The 23,002-nt window shown below is 45.2% G+C and overlaps 1 protein-coding gene across 3 annotated transcripts in view; it reads right to left on the bottom strand.

The window, feature by feature from the left end:
* LOC118371877 (neuronal membrane glycoprotein M6-a) overlaps positions 1-23,002 on the bottom strand; it is a 90,903-nt gene that overhangs the window by 47,159 nt on the left and 20,742 nt on the right. Inside the window, exon 1 of one of the 3 annotated variants that reach the window (XM_035757518.2) lies at positions 11,686-12,306. The exons of 1 other annotated variant lie outside the window; for it this stretch is intronic. In XM_035757518.2, the coding sequence (XP_035613411.1) occupies positions 11,686-11,722 (37 nt within the window). In that variant the 5' untranslated portion in view covers positions 11,723-12,306. Of the gene's footprint in view, positions 1-11,685; positions 12,307-23,002 lie in introns of those variants that run through there. One more of the 3 variants, XM_035757516.2, reaches the window with a different exon arrangement.

Raw genomic sequence — 23,002 nt, 5'->3', positions numbered from 1 at the left:
ATTAACTTGCTGTGTGGGGAAAGTGGCCATTTTGGGGAGCTGAAAAGCAGCTCTGTCTTCTTTTACGTGTTGTCAAATGCATTATTCTATAGCACCATTTCCCACAGGATGACTCATGGTAAATGCATTATTCCATAGCACCATTTCCCACAGGATGACTCATGGTAAATGCATTATTCCATAGCACCATTTCCCACAGGATGACTCATGGTAAATGCATTATTCCATAGCACCATTTCCCACAGGATGACTCATGGTAAATGCATTATTCCATAGCACCATTTCCCACAGGATGACTCATGGTAAATGCATTATTCCATAGCACCATTTCCCACAGTTTAACCTAATAACCTTAACCTCTCATGGTAAATAAACCAAATAAAATAAATCAAATATATCCAAACCTGTATGCTTTTTGGGTAAGACTTCACTTAAAGCCCACCGGTTTAATGCATTATTATTGTTTAAACACTTGTTATAAGCATAAACCTGGGTCTCATACTTTATGTCACCAGGAGTATTAAAGCTGGTCAGGGATCAATTCGATTTAGCCGCAGGCCGATGTTTTTCTTGAGCGGATGGTCTGGGGGCCGGAACATAATTACAAATAACTGCAAATTGACTGCAAGAAGCCCAAACATATATAATATTGGACGAAAGCATAATCATTTCAAACCTTGCTTACACGTGTCTCTCTGTCATGCGTGGGAATACTTGGGTACAGATTTCCAACATTAAAACCACTTGGAGCTGATTTCCTGGTGTATTTACTGTCTTCTATGTCCGGCAAATAAAAATGTGAAAATATTTTTAAATAAAATGTGCTCAAAAAAATGAATAATGTAACTTTGGGCTAAGTGTTGGGGATGCTACTATAATCAATAGCAGTGTATAGCGTTTCTGTGAGAGCAGAGTAAGTGATACCCTCCAGTAACAGATACCCTGTAATCACCCCATACGTTCACTAAGCAGGGGCATTAGGGACTGTAGGTTGTGTCATCACATCACTGTGAGAGAGGGGAAAAGATAGCCACATCCTATTCATTTCCACTGGTTGGTTCCCAACGGCATGCCAATTGCATTCCAGTCTTCACATCAATAAACTAATTTAATGTATACCCGCACAGCAAGAGGAACGCAGTCTTTCATCAAGTGGAACGTCTTTCATGCTCAAATGTCTCTCTTCCCTTTGAAACGCTACCTTCCATTACTCAAACGCTTTTAGATAGATCGTTTCACTACCACGTCACCCCGAGAGCTGACAGTAACAAAGCAGATCTCTCATCGTTTCACTACCACGTCACCCCGAGAGCTGACAGTAACAAAGCAGATCTCTCATCGTTTCACTACCACGTCACTCCCGAGAGCTGACAGTAACAAAGCGGATCTCTCATCGTTTCACTACCACGTCACCCCCGAGAGCTGACAGTAACAAAGCAGATCTCTCATAGTTTCACTACCACGTCACCCGAGAGCTGACTGTAACAAAGCAGATCTCTCATCGTTTCACTACCACGTCACCCCGAGCTGACAGTAACAAAGCAGATCTCTCATCGTTTCACTACCACGTCACCCCGAGCTGACAGTAACAAAGCGGATCTCTCATCTTTCACTCCACGTCACCCCGAGCTGACAGTAACAAAGCAGATCTATCATCACTACCACGTCACCCCGAGAGCTGACAGTAACAAAGCAGATCTCTCATCGTTTCACTACCACGTCACTCCCGAGAGCTGACAGTAACAAAGCGGATCTCTCATCGTTTCACTACCACGTCACCCACGAGAGCTGACAGTAACAAAGCGGATCTTGTCAGGATTTGGCCAGGGTTGTTCCGGTTTTTGGTCACTAGATGCCCCAATTGTCCTTTTTGACCTTTTGTTTTCCCTTGATCCCCATTATTATTTGCACCTGTGCCTCGTTTCCCCTGATTGTATTTAAACCCTTAGTTTTCCTCAGTTCTTTGCTCTGTGTTTGTATGTTAGCACCCAGCCCTAGTATTCTGTGAACTCTTGTTGATCCCGGTGGACTCTCTTGTGGAATTCTGTTTTTTGTTCTTGTTTATTTATTTTTGAGTATCTTTTGAGGCTTTTTATGCTATACCTACCACCTTGTGGATTTACCTTTTTGTCTTGGAGGATTACCTTTGTTCTTGTGGAACTCCTTTTGAGGTTGTGGAGTTACATGTTTTCCTGAAGGACTTAACTTTTTACTTCATTAAATACACCGTCTCAAGTACTGCTGTGTCTGCCTCATCTTCTGGGTTCTGCCGACTATTCGTGGCTCAGTTGGTTAAGTGACTGTTTCTCACTCCGGAGACCCGGGTTCGTAACCGGGTCCTGACAGAAACACAGAGCCAAAAATGAACCCAGAGGCAGCCAGTTCCCAGGACCTTGTTGCCATGCTGTCCCACCACCAGGAGACTGTCCAACGCCACGAAGCCGCCCTGGTTCAGCAAGAGGCCTTAACATTCTCATCTTCTGACATTCTCATCTTCTGTCGGAGATGCTGACTTCCATAAAGCAGATATCTGATCGACTTACCCCGGCAACAGTTCCCGTCCCAGTACCTCAGATTCACGTACCCATGGCAGTTAACCCCCTGGCTGAACCTCGTCTTCCACCTCCCCAACGGTTCTCAGGTGATCCTAGTGCTTGTAAAGGGTTTCTCACCCAATGTTCTCTCTCCTTCGAGCTGCAACCCTCGTCGTTCCCCACCGACCGGTCTAAGATCGCATATATCATCACCCTGCTGTCGGAAAAAGCTCTGGCCTGGGCTACTGCTGTGTGGGATGCCCATAGTTCCTGCTGTGCCAGCTACTCTGCCTTTGCTGAGGAATTCAAATGAGTGTTTCAAGGCCCAAGCAGTGGTCCTGACTCAGCCAAACAGCTCCTGACTCTCCACCAAGGTCGGCGCAGCGTGACGGACTATGCCATCCAGTTCCGCACGGTGGCAGCAGCGAGTGGCTGGAACAACGAGGCGCTCACGGTGTGCTTTCAGAAAGGCCTTTCCGACACTATCCAAAATGAACTGGCCACTCGGGAACCACCGGACAATCTCGAGTCCCTGATCAAGTTGGCCTCACGCATTGACCAGCGTCTGAGAGAGAGAGAACTCAACCGTAGACCTCTAGCCCCTATCAGTCCCAGCTCCGAGTCCCCACCTTTATCCTCGCTGGCTCCACCGGAACCCATGCAGATTGGACGCATCTCCCAGGCTGAGAGAGACCGCCGGATGAGGAGCGACGCTGTCTATATTGCGGCAAACCGGGCTATTTCCGTTCCACGTGTCCCGGGCTCCAGGGAAACGCTCTGTCCCGTACAGACCGGGGGGAACTGTAACGGGAAACATAACCTCCTCCCATCCGTCCAACTCCCGTCTGCTCATTCCAGTCACCCTTTCCTGGGACAACCACAAGCTTCACCTTCAAGCCTTGGTAGACTCTGGAGCCGCAGGTAACTTCATGGATGGTGTCTGGGCAAAGGAGAATGGCGTTCCCTCTGAACCTCTAAGTGACCCCATGAGGGTTACTACATTGGATGGAAGCCCTTTGGGATCTGGACTTGTCACTCATGTCACTACCTCCTTGCGACTTTCAGTTTCACAACACCAGGAATTGATGAACTTTCTCCTGTTCCGAGTTCCCTCTCGTCCTTGGATACCCCTGGCTTCACAGCCATAACCCTCACATCGACTGGTCTGTGGGCACTATCAAGCAGTGTGGTCCTACGTGCCAAGCTACTTGTATTTTCCCGAATTCCCCGAGTTCTACTCCCGAGTCTTTAGAATCCATTGACCTGACCCGAGTTCCCGAGTGTTACCATGACCTCAAACTGGTATTTAGCAAACAGAGGGCCACCATGCTACCACCCCATAGACCTTATGATTGCCCCATCGAACTGTTTCCGGGCACTTGCCCCCAGGGTCGGATCTTTTCCCTATCTCCACCCGAATGAGCTGCTATGGATACCTACATCAAGGACGCTCTGGAAGCAGGCCTCATGCGTCCATCCACCTCCCTGGCGGGAGCAGGGTTTTCTTTGTGGCCAAGAAAGACGGTGGATTATGTCCTTGCATCGACTACCGGGGACTCAATGCCATAACCGTCCGTAACCGTTACCCGCTACCCCTTATGGCCACAGCCTTCGAGCTGCTCCAGGAAGCAGTTGTTTTCACTAAGCTTGACCTGCGGAACGCATACCATCTTGTGCGGATCAGACCTGGTGACGAGTGGAAGACCGCTTTCAACACGCCTACTGGTCACTACCACGTCACCCCGAGAGCTGACAGTAACAAAGCAGATCTCTCATCGTTTCACTACCACGTCACCCCCGAGAGCTGACAGTAACAAAGCAGATCTCTCATCGTTTCACTACCACGTCACCCCCGAGAGCTGACAGTAACAAAGCAGATCTCTCTAGCAACTGTGGTAAAGAGAATCGTCTCTGGACGAAACACCCATGGCTGGAAACAGACATCAGTGGCCGTGGCAACCCTTTACCAGTCCAACGATCCAACAGCAAGATTTCCACACGTCTTCCATAATACATGAGGTCTGTGGCTGCTATCAACCAAAAGAGGCATAGATATAAATAAAAGGTCTATTTTTACGACGTCAGCGAGGGCTCGTAATGAAACACAGGGGTTAAGTGCCTGGGTGCTTCCCTCAAGAGCAGCAGACACAACAACAGACGCAGCGTTTTGAACCCTGACCTCTCCCTTCTGGCCCTGTGCTTCATCTTACATTCTGAACAGTCTCCGTCTGTGGACATGGTACACTGCGCTCACTACCTCTGCAGTCATTACGCTGGGAGTCTGACAGCTCGGAACGATGTATCACTGCGACCTCATCGTGTATTCTCACCTGCATTAGAAGAGTCTCGCTGCACCATCATCCTCTAAGACACATTTTGGTTGAACGCATGTGTGCAACTGACTAGGTCCCCCCTCAACATCATCCTCCTCCCCATCATTATACTCAATCCCCTCTGGTCTCACTTTAAGCCACCAATTCCACAACCATCTCCTAACACCAGCATGACATTGGGGAATGAGAAGTGTCCATGTCTGTGTCCTGCTATAGTGTTACCAACTGGGTTTGATTCATGTTAATTTGCCGGGGGGACAAACAGGAAGTGCTAAATGATGGTGCTGGTACTAACTGCACTGTAATTAGAGGTCATTCATTAGCCTCTGTGTCAGTATAGGCACAGGCAGCATCGTAAACCAGGAGCACTCGGCAACAGCATTAAACAAAGTGTCTCTTTATGGAGTCCATCCTGCAAGACACCGCAGCACTGATGGCTCTGCTAATGAAATGAAATGAAATGACATTTCATTGGTTGTATACACATCTTTAGTGGCCTTGCTAGGGAGTTGGCATCCATGGTGCTTTCCTGTTCCCTTGCAAAAGACTGACAATGTACCATATAGCCCGAGGGTAACACTTTACATAAGGCAAGCAGGTATAATGCATTATAGTATCTATGAGCGCCTCACTAATTTCTTAGTGCCGTCTGACAACTGCAAAATGAAAAGGAATGAATTGTTCTTTAGATGACATGCTTTTATGATGACAACACAAGGAACAGAATGAGCGATGAGGACCGTGACAGTTTGCTGCCTGGCTGTCTGTCTGCACAAAACATAACTAAACGTGACTTGACTTCAATAATGCTCTGCTCCAAAAACAAAAAGGCCAAGCATCCCCATTTTCACCCCAGGGGGACAATTTCCATTGTACATTTAAAGATGGTCCTTTTAGAACTGGCAAGTGGCATGAAAATTCGACCGTAAAGCGATCATTGTGAAACAACGATTCTCAACACAAATAGGTGGCGCAATGTAGGCTACCGGTCGCAAGGACAACGGGATCTCAGGCTATATCATTGCTATTAGCCTGAAACACCACTGACATTGCACCAATCGATAGATGTTATTGTCTGTCACTGTGCACTATCAAAGTCCAAGGACTATAACCCTGTCCAGCTAGATTGAGTATGCACTTCTAGCATGTTCTACTGTGCTCTAGATTGACAGTACACACAGAGTCATTTACTCCAAGCTACATGTTAAATGTGTCATAATCCGTTGATGTTTACTAAATGACAGCAAGTGTTGATGTAATGTCAACCAATGACTGTATTCCTGGCTGGGTTTTGAACCCATGACCTTGGTGTCACAGATCATTTAGCCTAACAATGGGGTTATACAGTGCCACCCTGGGGAACATACAGTCTGGTAGAGGAAGCTAATCAACAGAGGCCTTGAGGGTAAGCAATCGTACCCATCTGAACAGAGCACAACAAAACAGTTCCTTGACTTCAGTACAATTCTGCTGCAAAATACAAGCAAACAACTAAAAATTCCAGAAGACTGTAAGAGGAACTATTGTCCAGTTGTAGCCAGTCCAGCGCTAGCCAAAGTCCACTTTCCCAGAGACCCCAGTCAGAACACTCATCGGACGTAATCGGTGGCGTTGCCCTGGTACCTTGACCTTCCTCTCAGAACTTTAGTCACCAGGCTCCTCAAGCTGGAACAATGACAGAGCTTGTTAGCATAATTGCAGGCCGGAGAGGAGTGGAGCAGACAGAAGGGAAGAGAGGGAAGCCCCGGCCGGGTCTTTCTGGCCTAAATAGACTACACTAGGACCAGCCAGGCAGGAAGTTGTATGGCTGAGGTCCTATCAGTGCCAAGGCCAGGCTAGCAATCACCCTGGAGCAACATAACACTACTCCCAGACTTGCCTCCCTCCCTCCCTGCGCCCTTTTCTGAAACAGGGTAGAGTTGCTTCTCTGCCTCCTCCCCCTGCCTCTCTGCCTCCCTCCCGTTCCCCCTGCCTCTCATAGGCCTCCCTACAAGCTTCTTTCCATTGCTCCCTGCCTCCCTCCTTCTCTGCACGACCCCCACGCCCCACTAACTCCCTCTGCCTCTTGGATACTGAGAGTTATGGATCACTTTCTCTTAGCCAGTACCCACTGGTGGGTGAAGGGGACGGTGATTTGTACCTTATGGCTTGCACGGGTACTGTATCAAGTCGATTCAGATATCTATCTTGGAACCCACAGTCTGAGTCACAGACCCTCAAGAATGTAATCAAAGAGCCTAGACAAGCCCGAAGGTGAGTTTGTAGTCGGTAGAGGGATTTCTATAGAACTATATCACTGAAAACACTGGTTCAACATTTTATCCACACGCATAGAGAATGAGAGTATTTTTGTAACAGGACCTCCGTTTGAAGGGGATCAGTGTCATTTCAGCACCCATTTCACAGCACAGTACACTCTCTAACTATATATCCAGGCTCAATCATTGATGCAACCCACGGTGGGCCAGGAGTCAATTATCTATGTACCAGAGTCAGCAATGTGACAACAGTTGTCTCAACTCGACTGTTTTTACGAACAGACAAAAGCTCCACTGTCCTAAAAGACAAGCCACATCCAATAACTTTACCCCAAAGTGAAGGAAGAGAGTCAATTAGTCATTCAAATTGATCAACATAAATCTATCAGCGGCGAAAATCCCACACAGCTAAGGATGGATGTTCATACATTCCTACGTCGGAGTTCTGTTGATAGCAACAGCAGCATGACGCTAGCTGTAGATGGGGGAGTGCAGCCTGGGTATTTCATTTCACTCCCGCTGCGGCTTATCACGCCCAGATAAATCAATAGTGCTTCAATATTCAAACTGCCTAAGAGACCGGCTTGATTCAAATTGAATTATATTATAAGCCCTCCATTTTCCAAGCTACGAATGCTTTACAATGTGGAAGTGCTGTACTATACAATCAACAAGAGATTGGAGATGGTTGAGGATGACAAGGAATAGTTTATTGAAACCAGGCAGGAGTTTTTAGTCAACAAATAGCACTCTTGTCACAACCAGTCATCATCATAACATTCAGCATCACCGTCCCCATAATCGACACCATAACGCCATCAGAATCATCACCATGTTCGTCAGTACCGTCATCACCGTTATGAGCCTACTTTATGACCACAGCTGCCCTTGATGCCCCCCCAACAGTACTGCCTAATGCTCTGTATTTGTAAATCTAAGTGTTTGGGGAGACCAGATATGTGTGTGTGTGTGTGTGTGTGTGTGTGTGTGTGTGTGTGTGTGTGTGTGTGTGTGTGTGTGTGTGTGTGTGTGTGTGTGTGTGTGTGTGTGTGTGTGTGTGTGTGTGTGTGTGTGTGTGTGTGTGTGTGTGTGTGTGTGTGTGTGTGTGTACAGTGATTAATGTCTGTGTAAGCGTGTGCTGCCACGTTGATATATGGGTAGGAGGTATTTGCTTCCTCAAAAATCAACACCATTACCTTGTTAATCTCCATCCTTCCTTCTTCAAACCCACTCCCGCTATCCCTCCTGCTTTCTCCAAAACAACATCCCTCCATCCATCAGAGAGAGAGCGAGAGAGTGAAAGAGCACCTCCCATCACTCTGTCGTCACCACCATCGCTGTCGTTTTGTTTCTCCACAGCACATCTCTCCTCACCCAGCTACCTCCCTCCATCTCTTCTTCTGTCATCCCTTGCCCTCTCCCTCCGATTGTCCCTTCCCTTTGCCTGCTAAAGCGATTTGCATTGATCATTCCTGTCTGTGGATTTGGCTATATTTGTGGTTAGCCAAGCGTGCCGCAATGAAGTATAGGAGACCGGCAGCCGCATATATATATATATATATATATATATATATATATATATATATATATATATATATATATATAGAGAGAGAGAGAGAGAGAGAGAGAGAGAGAGAGAGGCTATCAGTATTCTGCTATTCAACACCCCAAGGCATTCATTATTATCTCAAGAAAGCAACAACTGCCTGGACAAATAGTCACAGACCTTCTGCTTTCAGCACCTGACTCTTTAGACTCTAGAGAGTATGGTAATGAAGAGATGACATGCAGGGAAACAACCTATTGAACTGGGAACTTCAAATGGTTTGAGTTCAGCTGTTGAAGATTCTCCGGAGCAAATGTTGATATGTTTAAGCTGCCCTGTTTTTCTTCCACTCTCTCCCTCCATCTCCCTCTTTACGCTCTCTCTCTCCCCCTCCATCTCCCTCTTTACGCTCTCTCTCTCCCCCTCCATCTCCCTCTTTACGCTCTCTCTCTCTCCCCCTCCATCTCCCTCTTTACGCTCTCTCTCTCTCCCCCTCCATCTCCCTCTTTACGCTCTCTCTCTCTCCCCTCCATCTCCCTCTTTACGCTCTCTCTCTCCCCCTCCATCTCCCTCTTTACGCTCTCTCTCTCCCCTCCATCTCCCTCTTTACTCTCTCTCTCTCTCTCTCTCTCTCTCTCTCTCCATCTCCCTCTTTACGCTCTCTCTCTCTCCCCTCCATCTCCCTCTTTACGCTCTCTCTCTCTCTCTCTCTCTCTCTCTCTCTCTCTCTCTCTCTCTCTCTCTCTCTCTCTCTCTCTCTCTCTCTCTCTCCCCCTCCATCTCCCTCTTTACTCTCTCTCTCCCTCCATCTCCCTCTTTACTCTCTCTCCCCCTCCATCTCCCTCTTTACGCTCTCTCTCTCTCCTCCATCTCCCTCTCTCTCTCTCTCTCCATCTCCCTCTCTCTCTCTCTCTCTCTCTCTCTCTCTCTCTCTCTCTCCATCTCCCTCTTTACGCTCTCTCTCTCTCCCCCTCCATCTCCCTCTTTACGCTCTCTCTCTCTCTCTCTCTCTCTCTCTCTCTCTCTCTCTCTCTCTCTCTCTCTCTCTCTCTCTCTCTCTCTCTCTCCCCTCCATCTCTCTCTCTCTCTTCTCTCTCTCTCTCTCTCTCTCTCTCTCTCTCTCTCTCCATCTCCTCTTTACCTCTCTCTCTCTCTCTCTCCATCTCCTCTCTTTCTCTCTCTCTCTCTCTCTCTCTCTCTCCATCTCCCCTCTTTACGCTCTCTCTCTCTCTCTCTCTCTCTCTCTCTCTCTCTCTCTCTCTCTCCATCTCCCTCTTTATGCTCTCTCTCTCTCACTCTCTCCATCTCCCTCTTTATGCTCTCTCCCTCTATTTCAGAAGTGGGTCAGGACTAATGAGCGGGCAACAGAACAGTTACTTAAATACACGCCAGGGACCACTGGGAGGACAATGACCATGGCAGGGAACCTTCACTCCCTCACTCTCTCTCTCCCCCTATCCCCCCCTCTTTCTCTTTCCTTCTCTCTCGCTCTCTCTCTCTCTCTCCCTCCCTCTCTCTCTCTCTCTCTCCCTTCTCCCTCTCTCACTCCCTCTTTCTCATTCTCAAATTATTCAAGGGGCTTTATTGGCATGGTAAACATATGTTTACGTTGCCAAAGCAAGTGAAATAGATAAACAAAAGTGAAACAAACAATAAAAAGTGACACCCAGTAGATATGGGAGTTTATCAAAATTGGATTTGTTTTCGAATTGTGGATCTGTGTAATCTGAGCGAAGTATGTGTATCTGAGCGAAGTATCTAATATGGTCATACATTTGGCAGGAGGTCTAATTGTGCTGCTGTCCTGGGGATCTGTGGGGTCTGTTTGTGTTTGTGAACAGAGCCCGAGCACCAGCTTGCTTAGGGGACTCTTCTCCAGGTTCATCTCTCTGTAGGTGATGACTTTGTTATGGAAGGTTATCGCTGTCTCTCTCCCCCTCTGTCTCTCTCCCCTGTCTCTCTCCCCCTCTGTTTCTCCCCCCCTCTGTCTCTCTCCCCCTCTGTCTCTCTCCCCCTCTGTCTCTCTCCCCCTCTGTCTCTCTCTCTACACTCCAACCCCATGTGTAACCTTTTGTAACCTGTTTTTAGTAGAGGGGCGGGGGTATATGGTTCATATGTGTAAATTGTGTATGTGAAAGCGGCGTGGGCGAGGAGGCAAAGGGGAGGGGAGGAGAGGGAGGGGAAGGGAAGCATCTGCTTGGGATAAAGATGGCTCCTCATGTTTTGCTCTGATTGGCTAAGAGTGTGCGTCATCTATAAAAACAGTCACAAATGTTCATTCCATCTCCATAACAGACCATGCATTCACATGTTTTATTCATAATGGGTATATAGTCTTAGCTAGCGCTGCATACGTGTTCTGTTGATCCCCCACGACAAGACAACACCCGCCCATCCTCCAGCACAGTGCCGTTAAATGAGATGAATGGAACAGCAGCCATGCAGCAACCCCACCACTAAACAAACAACTGTTACTGGGTCAAAGGGTCAGGAGGACAGACAGGCGCGCTAATCTGATTTGAGATGATTTGAGCTTAGATAGCGAAGTAATGGTCAATTCACTTCTCTGCTGTGAGCCGTCAAGACAAGCGTTCAAGCAGAAGACAAGACAATTCCCACGAACCCCCCCCCCTTCCAATCAACCACTCAACAAACACCGCCTCCTTCTCTCTCCCTCCCTCCATCCTCCCCTCCCTCCACCTTTCAAAACAGCATCGCTCAAATCACAATAAAACCAGCGCAATTCAAATGAGCTCTGAACGATGATGACAATCAATAATAAGGGGAAAAAATCTCCCAAAAACACTCAAGTAATTTACAATCCATGTGTTTCTTTGTCTGCATCAGTAGCTTATTCTCTGCTTGGCATCATCCAAACACAGGTCTGTGTCAAAGAGAGAGTGTGTAACATCGGCATACAGTACACACAGCTGCAGCAGCAGCAACACAAAGGAATCATGAATTAGCTCCGAGATATTTACATTAAAAAAATATATATATATTTTACACCGTACCTTTTGAATTCTGTCCTTCTTCCATATTCTCTTCCATTGTGACTGGGTTTGTGTCCACTTCGATTTCAATACACGGAAATTTCACAAAGCCTCTCCGTCAGAAGTGGATAAAGCCTCCTCTCGGCTGGGTGTGTGTACAGTGTGAGTGTGTGTTGGGGTGTGTTTTGTCCCCTAGCTGTGAGTTGTGGCGTTGTAGCAGTGAGCAGCTCCTAGGGAAGTCTGCTCTCAGTGTTGTGCCGCCTCTCTCAAACTCTCACTCACACCCCTCCCTCGCTACTCTCTCTGGCACTCACACCCCTCCCTCTCATTCAGCTCTCACACCCGTATCTCTCTCTCTCTCTCTCTCAGAGCGAGGCAGCCCCTGGTCTCATTCCTTCTGTTCTTCTGATGATGATCAACTCCTCCTGTCCATTACTAGACAGCGCAACACCAGGAAGCACATAACTGGACTGGGAGAGGAGAAATCAAACTCCCCTTCCCTTGAAATGTCTTAAGCATAAACATGAATAACCATGTTTTTGAAGGAAGGGGTGTAAAGGAAAGACTGAGTCCTGGAGGAATGCAAGGAGAAACTCTGCTTCCCTGTGAGTTTCTTTAAATGGAAATGGGGAACAATACTGCTGAACTGGAAAGACAGAAAAGGAGGAATGGGCTCGCTACAAGGAGAAAGACATAAGCAGGTGTTCAGCCATAAAAACAAGGGATTGAGGATTTGTATTAGAAGCAGGATGGTGGAAGCAGCAGCAGCCCGGCACACTGTGAGCAGATGGAGGGGTGTAACCAGCCCAACAGCCACTCTCCCTCTCACTCTCCTCCCTCACCAAACACCCCTGTTTATTAGAGTAAATGGAAGAGCCCGCCAGTCAGCCTGGGCTTAAGTTATGCTGCACCGACTAGTGAAAGGGAGAGGATAGATGTAGGATTTTTTCATTGCTGTGTCGGGCTTAGATGGCAGTATGCCTGTGTGTTGTCACAACGATATATACGGTGCTATGACTCTCAAGGAACCCTTTTCTCAATGACAAATAGCGAGCACGCACAATCGCACACATGCAGGCGCACACACACATACACACTAGTGATAGGGGGAAAGAATCGATACAATTACACATCGCAATATTATTTCGGACAATATTATATCAATATTTTGACTACAAGTATTGATGAGACTTTTTTGTTGTTGCTAGCGCTAGTCGGCTGTACCTGCGCCAAAACTCTGGTATTTTTCCACCTTGTTCTCCATCTTCTTCTTCAAAAGTGAGCCAACATGACTGATCCATGGTCTCCCCTGTCTCTCTGCAGCAGTCATAATAGTGAGCAATATGTTTGGAACATCAAATCACAATAAAATCGCAGTATCAAATCCCAATACATATAGAATGGTGAGAATCACAGTACATATAGAATGGTGAGAATCACAGTACATATAGAATGATGAGAATCACAGTACATATAGAATGATGAGAATCACAGTACATATAGAATGGTGAGAATCACAATACATATAGAATGATGAGAATCACAATACATATAGAATGATGAGAATCACAATACATATAGAATGATGAGAATCACAATACATATAGAATGGTGAGAATCACAATACATATAGAATGATGAGAATCACAATACATATAGAATGATGAGAATCACAATACATATAGAATGATGAGAATCACAATACATATAGAATGATGAGAATCACAATACATATAGAATGATGAGAATCACAATACATATAGAATGGTGAGAATCACAGTACATATAGAATGGTGAGAATCACAATACATATAGAATGGTGAGAATCACAGTACATATAGAATGGTGAGAATCACAGTACATATAGAATGATGAGAATCACAGTACATATAGAATGGTGAGAATCACAATACATATAGAATGGTGAGAATCACAATACATATAGAATGGTGAGAATCACAATACATATAGAATGATGAGAATCACAGTACATATAGAATGATGAGAGTCACAGTACATATAGAATGGTGAGAATCACAATACATATAGAATGGTGAGAATCACAATACATATAGAATGATGAGAATCTGTAACGGCGTTCTTCGTTTGTTGAAAGAGAGTCGGACCGAAATGCAGGGTGGTGGTTACTCATGTCTTTAATGAATGAAATGACGATACATGAAAATAACGTAATATACAAAAACAACAAAACGGAACGTGAAACCTAATTACAGCCTATCTGGTGAACACTACACAGAGACAGGAACAATCACCCACGAAATACACAGTGAAACCCAGGCTACCTAAATATGGTTCCCAATCAGAGACAACGAGAATCACCTGACTCTGATTGAGAACCGCCTCAGGCAGCCAAGCCTATGCAACACCCCAACTCAGCCGCAATCCCAATAACTACAAAACCCCAATACGAAATACAACATTAAACCCACACCCTGGCCTGACCAAATATATAACGAAAACACAAAACACTATGACCAAGGCGTGACAGAACCCCCCCAAGTTGCGGACTCCCGGACGCACCTCACAACCATAGGGAGGGTCCGGGTGGGCGTCTGTCCATGGTGGCGGTTCCGGCTCGGGACGTGGACCCCACTCCATTAATGTCATAGTTCCTCCCCTTCGCGTCCTGGGATAATCCACCCTTGCCGCCGACCATGGCCTAATAGTCCTCACCCAGAACCCCACTGAACTAAGGGGCAGCTCGTGACTGAAGGGCAGCTCGGGACTGAGGGGCAGCTCGGGACTAAGGCAGCTCGGGACTGAGGGGCAGCTCGGGACTGAGGGGCAGCTCGGGACTGAGGGGCAGCTCAGGACTGAGGGGTAGCTCGGGACTGAGGGGCAGCCCGGAACTGAGGGGCAGCCCGGGACTGAGGGGCAGCCCAGTACTGAGAGAAAGCTCAGTACTGAGAGAAAGCCCAGTACTGAGATGAAGCTCAGGCAGGTAGTAGGCTCCGGTAGATCCTGGCTGGCTGGCGGATCTGGAAGATTCTGGTTGACTGGCAGATCTGGAAGAGACTGGTTGACTGGCAGATCTAGAAGATCATGGCTGACTGGCGGATCTAGCTGCTCTATGCAGACTGACAGCTCTGGCTGCTCCATGCAGACTGACAGCTCCTTGCAGACTGGCAGCTTCTTGCAGACTGACAGGTCTGGCTGCTCCATGCAGACTGACAACTCCTTGCAGACTGGCAGCTCCTTGCAGACTGGCAGCTCCTTGCAGATTGGCAGCTCCTTGCAGACTGACAGCTCTTTGCAGACTGGCAGCTCTGGCTGCTTCATGCAGACTGACATCTCTGGCTGCTTCATACAGACTGACAGCTCTGGCTGCTTCTTACAGACTGACAGCTCAGGCTGCTCCGAACAGGCAGGAGGCTCCGGCAGCGCTGTAGAGGAGGAAGGCTCTGATAGCGCTGAACAGGCGGGAGACTCCGACAGCGCAGGAGGGAAGGAAGGCTCTGGCTGTGCTGAACAGGCGAGGCGCACTGAAGGCCTGGTGCGTGGTGCTGGCACTGGTGGTACTGGGCCGAGGACACGCACAGGAAGCCTGGTGCGGGGAGCTGCTACCGGAGGACTGATATGTGAAGGTGGCACAGGATGGACTGGACCGTGAAGGTGTACTGGAGAGCCTGAGAGCAGGACTGGCACAGGACGTGCAAGGCTAGGTAGGTACACTGTAGGCCTAGTGCATGAGGCTGGCACTTTTCTCACCAGCCGACTAACACGCACCTCAGGACGAGTATGGAGCGCTAACCCAGGTGCCATCAAATCCCTGACACGCTCCGTCGGATGAATCTTGTACCTAACGCACCAAGCTATCAACTCCCTCATTACTCTCCACTCCACCTTCCCCATTAACTCCCTCACAGTCTCTGCTTCGCTCACCTCTAACACCGGCTCTGGTTCTGGTCTCCTCCTTGGCTCTTCACGAATAACAAGGAGAGTTGGCTCAGGTCTATCACCTGACTCAGCCACTCTCCCTCTGAGCCCCCCCAATACATTTTTGGGGCTGCTTTTCGGGCTTCCCTCTGCACCGTCGTGATTGCCTCTCCAACTCCATTTTCCTATAGCCCTCTTCGCACTGCTCCAGCGAATCCCAGGCGGGCTCCGGCACTCTCTCTGGGTCGACCGCCCACCTGTCTATTTCTTCCCACGTCGTATACTCCATACCTCTGCTGTCCATAACGTCCTCCCTTCGCTGCTCCTGCTGCCTGTTACCACGCCACTCGGTCCGTGTGTGGTGGGTGATTCTGTAACGGCGTTCTTCGTTTGTTGAAAGAGAGTCGGACCGAAATGCAGCGTGGTGGTTACTCATGTCTTTAATGAATGAAATGACGATACATGAAAATAACGTAATATACAAAAACAACAAAACGGAACGTGAAACCTAATTACAGCCTATCTGGTGAACACTACACAGAGACAGGAACAATCACCCACGAAATACACAGTGAAACCCAGGCTACCTAAATATGGTTCCCAATCAGAGACAACGAGAATCACCTGACTCTGATTGAGAACCGCCTCAGGCAGCCAAGCCTATGCAACACCCCAACTCAGCCGCAATCCCAATAACTACAAAACCCCAATACGAAATACAACATTAAACCCATGTCACACCCTGGCCTGACCAAATATATAACGAAAACACAAAATACTATGACCAAGGCGTGACAGAATCACAGTACATATAGAATGGTGAGAATCACAATACAAATAGAATGGTGAGAATCACAATACATATAGAATGGTGAGAATCACAATACATATAGAATGGTGAGAATCACCAGAGAGAATCACCAGAGTACAATCAGGGCTGGACACAGCACTAATCAGTCACACTGTTCTGGCCAACACACACACACACACACACACACACACACACACACACACACACACACACACACACACACACACACACACACACACACACACACACACACACACACACACACACACACACACACACACACACACACACACACACACACACACACACACACACACACAATAGCTCTGGTGGAAGATAAGACCTGCAGCCAAATCAATGATTTCTCAATCAATCAACATTAGCAGTTGGCGTTAAATGATGACATTAGAATGGTAACAAAGAAACACGTTAAAGGCGACGGCACATGATGATAAAATGATGATGAAAAAACAAATGATGAATCAATGTCATTATTAGAACACACACAGATGAAATAAACCACAGCCGTCTTTAACTGCTGTGTGAATCTGATCCTGTTCATTGTCTATGCTGTCAGCTGCAGTGGCACGTCCACGTAAAGACAAGTGGGAGACCTGAGCAAAACTCTGCTCTGGCTGCAGGAACTGAACGGAGACTGCGGTAACCACGGTGCATCGCTCTGCACGCAGCGGCAGGTACAACAGCCTAGCAACGACAGCGCAAAATGCGCGCCTGGCGACGGCGGTGAGACGTGACGTGGCGGCCGCGCCCGAGATGAAAATGACTGGCTGCAGTCAGCGAGGTCATTAACAACGTAGCAGCTATAGAAGCAATGGCCGCGGCTTTTTGTGGAGCGATGGGTAACGATGCTTCGAGGGTAACTGTTGACGTGTGCAGAGCGTTCCTGGTTCGCGCCCAGGTCGGGGGGAGGGGACGGACATAAAGTCCCCTGGTGCCAGAGCAGAGTTTATCTGGGCAGAGGAGGAGGGAGGATGGTCCGAGGGGAGTGTGGAGCTCACGTTGATGAAAGACACTGTACATAGGAATACGGAGAGGATGTGGAATCAGACACGGTTGGACTTGGGCTGACGGCTGATTGAAGATCTCAGGACTGAATCAGATCGTCTAGTTGTAGAAGGCAGATAGTCGAGATGTATAAGAGATAGAAGAAAGATACTGAAACACATTGATTCAGATGCTACAGGAAGTAAGCCATTGTGCTTCTGTGTAGAATTCAAGTGACAGGAATGTAAGTTCAACTGCACCAATGAACATCGACAGATTAAAACCGTTTTTTTTTTTGTGACACTCACAGTGCAGACGTTTTCCCTTTGCTAATTATGCTATGAACCAGCCACTTATCTGGCCATTACTATGCTATTAATGTCTGGAATCTCAGCTACAGGTTTGTTTCTCACGCATACTAATCAGACAATGGAGAGCCGCACCATGACAACCTGAGAGACGGGCTGTAATTGGCTAGAATGGCAGAGAGGTTGAGTTTCTGAGAATCTAGGGCCAGGATGGATGACTCATACCACAGGCCTGGACGTAGGCCCGCACCCCACCGCACACACTCACTACTGCTTCTATATCACTGGTAAAACAAGGCAATGTTCCAACGACAAAACAATCAAATCTTCTCTACTGTACAAGTTGTAATTTTCTCAAGAGACACATTACTGGAACGATAGCCTAGAAAATGTCAGGTCATCATTCTGAATACATGCCATACAGATGAATTATGAATTCATCATTTGGTTAATTGTACATTATTAAACATTGCTTACCTCTAGGACCTAGGTTATTAAATAGCAGCATAATTGTTGTTTTAAATGAAGGCTGTAGAAGGTTGACAAACAGTACTATGCAGAGACTGTATTGGCTCTAACATGGGTGGAAGACTTCTATGTACAGTTGAATAGTTGTGAGTATGTATGTTACTATGTACTTTAGGACTAATAGTTGTGAGTATGTATGTTACTATGTACTTTAGGACTAATAGTTGTGAGTATGTATGTTACTATGTACTTCAGGACTAATAGTTGTGTGTATGTATGTTACTATGTACTTTAGGACTAGTAGTTGTGAGTATGTATGTTACTATGTACTTTAGGACTAATAGTTGTGAGTATGTATGTTACTATGTACTTTAGGACTAGTAGTTGTGAGTATGTATGTTACTATGTACTTTAGGACTAGTAGTTGTGAGTATGTATGTTACTATGTACTTTAGGACTAGTAGTTGTGAGTATGTATGTTACTATGTACTTTAGGACTAATAGTTGTGAGTATGTATGTTACTATGTACTTTAGGACTAGTAGTTGTGAGTATGTATGGTACTATGTACTTTAGGACTAGTAGTTGTGAGTATGTATGTTACTATGTACTTTAGGACTAGTAGTTGTGAGTATGTATGTTACTATGTACTTTAGGACTTGTAGTTGTGAGTATGTATGTTACTATGTACTTTAGGACTAGTAGTTGGGAGTATGTATGTTACTATGTACTTTAGGACTAGTAGTTGTGAGTATGTATGTTACTATGTACTTTAGGACTAGTAGTTGTGAGTATGTATGTTACTATGTACTTTAGGACTAATAGTTGTGAGTATGTATGTTACTATGTACTTTAGGACTAGTAGTTGTGTGCATGTATGTTACTATGTACTTTAGGACCAGTAGTTGTGTGTATGTATGTTACTATGTACTTTAGGACTAGTAGTTGTGAGTATGTATGTTACTATGTACTTTAGGACTAGTAGTTGTGAGTATGTAAGTCAGCAGCTGATAGGTGGTATAAGGAGATTAGACAGTATGCCTCCTTGTTATCATGAAATAATTTCCCCAACAGCAGCCAACTCTAGGAATCAAACAGATGGTGTGTGTGTGTGTGTGTGTGTGTGTGTGTGTGTGTGTGTGTGTGTGTGTGTGTGTGTGTGTGTGTGTGTGTGTGTGTGTGTGTGTGTGTGTGTGTGTGTGTGTGTGTGTGTGTGTGTGTGTGTGTGTGTGTGTGTGTGTGTGTGTGTGTGTGTGTGTGTGTGTGTGTGTGTGTGTGTGTGTGTGTGTGTGTGTGTGTGTCTGTGTGTGTGTCTGTGTCTGTGTGTGTGTGTGTGTGTGTGTGTGTGTGTGTGTGTGTGTGTGTGTGTGTGTGTGTGTGTGTGTGTGTGTGTCTACAGTATATTCTGCTCTTCTGATACTCAATACTGAGATCTAAGTTGAGGCAAAGTCAAAAACTGACAGTAGTCTACCATATTGTCAATGACCACATTATTTGGCTAACAAAATCAGCCAGCACTTTAAATAGCCTAGTCTCACAACAGTGCAAGTATATTTGGATGTTTTTTATTGTTCCTGAAAGCAACTAGGTGGTGTGATGGTTGTTGTGGGCATATCTCTCTGCTTGCTCTGCTACCGACTTCCTATCTCCTAGACACACCACTTCAAACACGCCGTCTCTTTCCAGACTGAGGCAGCTTCTGAATCTATTACAGGCTACAAAAACACGTCTCTCTTTCTGTCTGACATATTCAAGAGTCCATATATCTAAACATTTCATAGAGAATCGTGTCTTCGTCTAAGCACTCTCCCCTCCACATGCAAAGAGAGAGAGAGAGAGAGAGAGAGAGAGAGAGAGAGAGAGAGAGAGAGAGAGAGAGAGAGAGAGAGAGAGAGAGAGAGAACCCAAAGCCCCCATAGGATTCCCCTAGCAGAGGCCGTTCATTGCTCAAACGGCTTGCTGGGAGCAGAGGAGTGTTGAAGTGACAGAATCGGGACTGCCGACCTGCGTAGCCTATCCATTATAGAGAGGCTGTAGTGCTCGAGTGGTGCACAGACTAGAGCTAGCACCCTACAGAAAACACAAGCTCAGAGAGACAGACATTTTAGATTTCCATTGTAAACAACTGGTGGTAGATTATGTGTATGTGTTTGTGTGGGGAAACACAGGCTCACAACATATGGGGCCTGTTCAGGGGGGTGAAATGTTTAGGAGTGTTCCGATAAAAATATATTGTGTGTAGAACAGGAATGACTGTCTACGTAAAACAGAATGCAATGTACCATTTCTATCTTAATTTTATTTTGAACGTCCTGGACATTTCAGCAAACCAAATGAACAACTTGAATGTTGCTAGTTTACATGAGAGCGGAAGCTATTAACACAAATATGCAAGCTATTCACAAGCACAGAAGTGTGTATGTTTACATATTAAAACTCTCGTTGGTTGATATGATGAAAATCATGGCGATGCTTCAAAACCATTTGTGAACATAAGAAACTCACCGAATGAATAAACAAAGCATATTTTCTCAGATTTTCAGTTAGAATTGTAGTCAGAAGTATCACGACTTGTTATTTAACAGAGAAGTAAGTCAGAGGGCTGTTCTTCAAAAACCATCATTTCACTTTCAAGACGGAAGATGAAAGATTTCTCCAGTGGTGCCGGGTAGTACTTCTCAGCTCGAGCCGCCACATATATCTGACTACAGTATATGCAGTGAAATGAATATGTCTGTGAGGGCAAAGTCACTGATTTATTCACAGACAAGACAAAGGCATGTCACATGATAGCATGAATGACACCAAAGGTAGTGGACATTGTCTCACACGGAGTCTTCACAGTAGCACATAGGAGGATGGTGGGAGGAGCTATGGGAAGACAGGCTCATTGTCATGGCTGGAATGGTGTCAATGGAACGGAGTCAAACATCTGGTTTCCATATGTTTGATTTGCTTGCTACCATAAAATGCATTCCATTCCAGCCTCCAATGCAGTAGCAGGGTTATATGCATATGTACCGTATGTATACCCCTACATAAATGGATATGTACAGTATGTATACCCCTACATAAATGGATATGTACAGTATGTATACCCCTACATAAATGGATATGTACAGTATGTATACCCCTACATAAATGGATATGTACCGTATGTATAACCTTACATAAATGGATATGTACAGTATGTATACCCCTTAAATGGATATGTACATAAATGGATATGTACAGTATGTATACCCCTACATAAATGGATATGTACAGTATGTATATACCCTTACATAAATGGATATGTACAGTATGTATATGTACAGTATGTATACCCCTACATAAATGGATATGTACAGTATGTATACCCTTACATAAATGGATATGTACAGTATGTATACCCCTACATAAATGGATATGTACAGTATGTATACCCCTACATAAATGGATATGTACAGTATGTATACCCTTACATAAATGGATATGTACAGTATGTATACCCCTACATAAATGGATATGTACAGTATGTATACCCCTACATAAATGGATATGTACAGTATGTATACCCCTACATAAATGGATATGTACAGTATGTATACCCCTACATAAATGGATATGTACAGTATGTATACCCCTACATAAATGGATATGTACAGTATGTATATGTACAGTATGTATACCCTTACATAAATGGATATGTACAGTATGTATACCCCTACATAAATGGATATGTACAGTATGTATACCCTATGTACATAAATGGATATGTACAGTATGTATACCCTGACATAAATGGATATGTAATATGTATACCCTACATAAATGGATATGTACAGTATGTATACCCCTACATAAATGGATATGTACAGTATGTATACCCTTACATAAATGGATATGTATACCATAAATGGATATGTACAGTATGTACATAAATGCATATGTATACCCTTACATAAATGGATATGTATACCCTTACATAAATGGATATGTACAGTATGTATACCCTGTACAGTATGTATACCCTGACATAAATGGATATGTACTATGTATACCCTTACATAAATGGATATGTACAGTATGTATACCCTTACATAAATGGATATGTACAGTATGTATACCCTTACATAAATGGATATGTACAGTATGTATACCCTGACATAAATGGATATGTACAGTATGTATACCCTTACATAAATGGATATGTACAGTATGTAAATGGACCCAGTTACATAAATGGATATGTATGTACAGTATGTATACCCTACATAAATGGATATGTACAGTATGTATACCCCTACATAAATGGATATGTACAGTATGTATACCCCATAAATGGACATAAATGGATATGTACAGTATGTATACCCTTACATAAATGGATATGTACAGTATGTATACCCTTACATAAATGGTATATGTACAGTATGTATACCCTTAAATGGATAAATGGATATGTACAGTATGTATACCCTTACATAAATGGATATGTACAGTATGTATACCCTAAATGGACATAAATGGATATGTACAGTATGTATACCCTTACATAAATGGATATGTACAGTATGTATGTACAGTATGTATACCAGTATGTATAAATGGATATGTACAGTATGTATACCCTTACATAAATGGATATGTACATATGTATACCCCTACATAAATGGACAGTATGTATATGTATACCCTTACATAAATGGATGGATATGTAAATGGATATGTACAGTATGTATACCCTTACATAAATGGATATGTACAAATACCCTGGATATGTACAGTATGTATACCCTGACATACATAAATGGATATGTACAGTATGTATACCCTTACATAAATGGATATGTACAGTATGTATACCC

The sequence above is a fragment of the Oncorhynchus keta genome, chromosome 29 (assembly GCF_023373465.1).
Source record: "Oncorhynchus keta strain PuntledgeMale-10-30-2019 chromosome 29, Oket_V2, whole genome shotgun sequence".
Lineage (NCBI taxonomy): Eukaryota > Metazoa > Chordata > Actinopteri > Salmoniformes > Salmonidae > Oncorhynchus > Oncorhynchus keta.
Note: the sequence above shows the minus strand (reverse complement) of the source record. Positions and strands in the feature narration are given on the sequence as shown.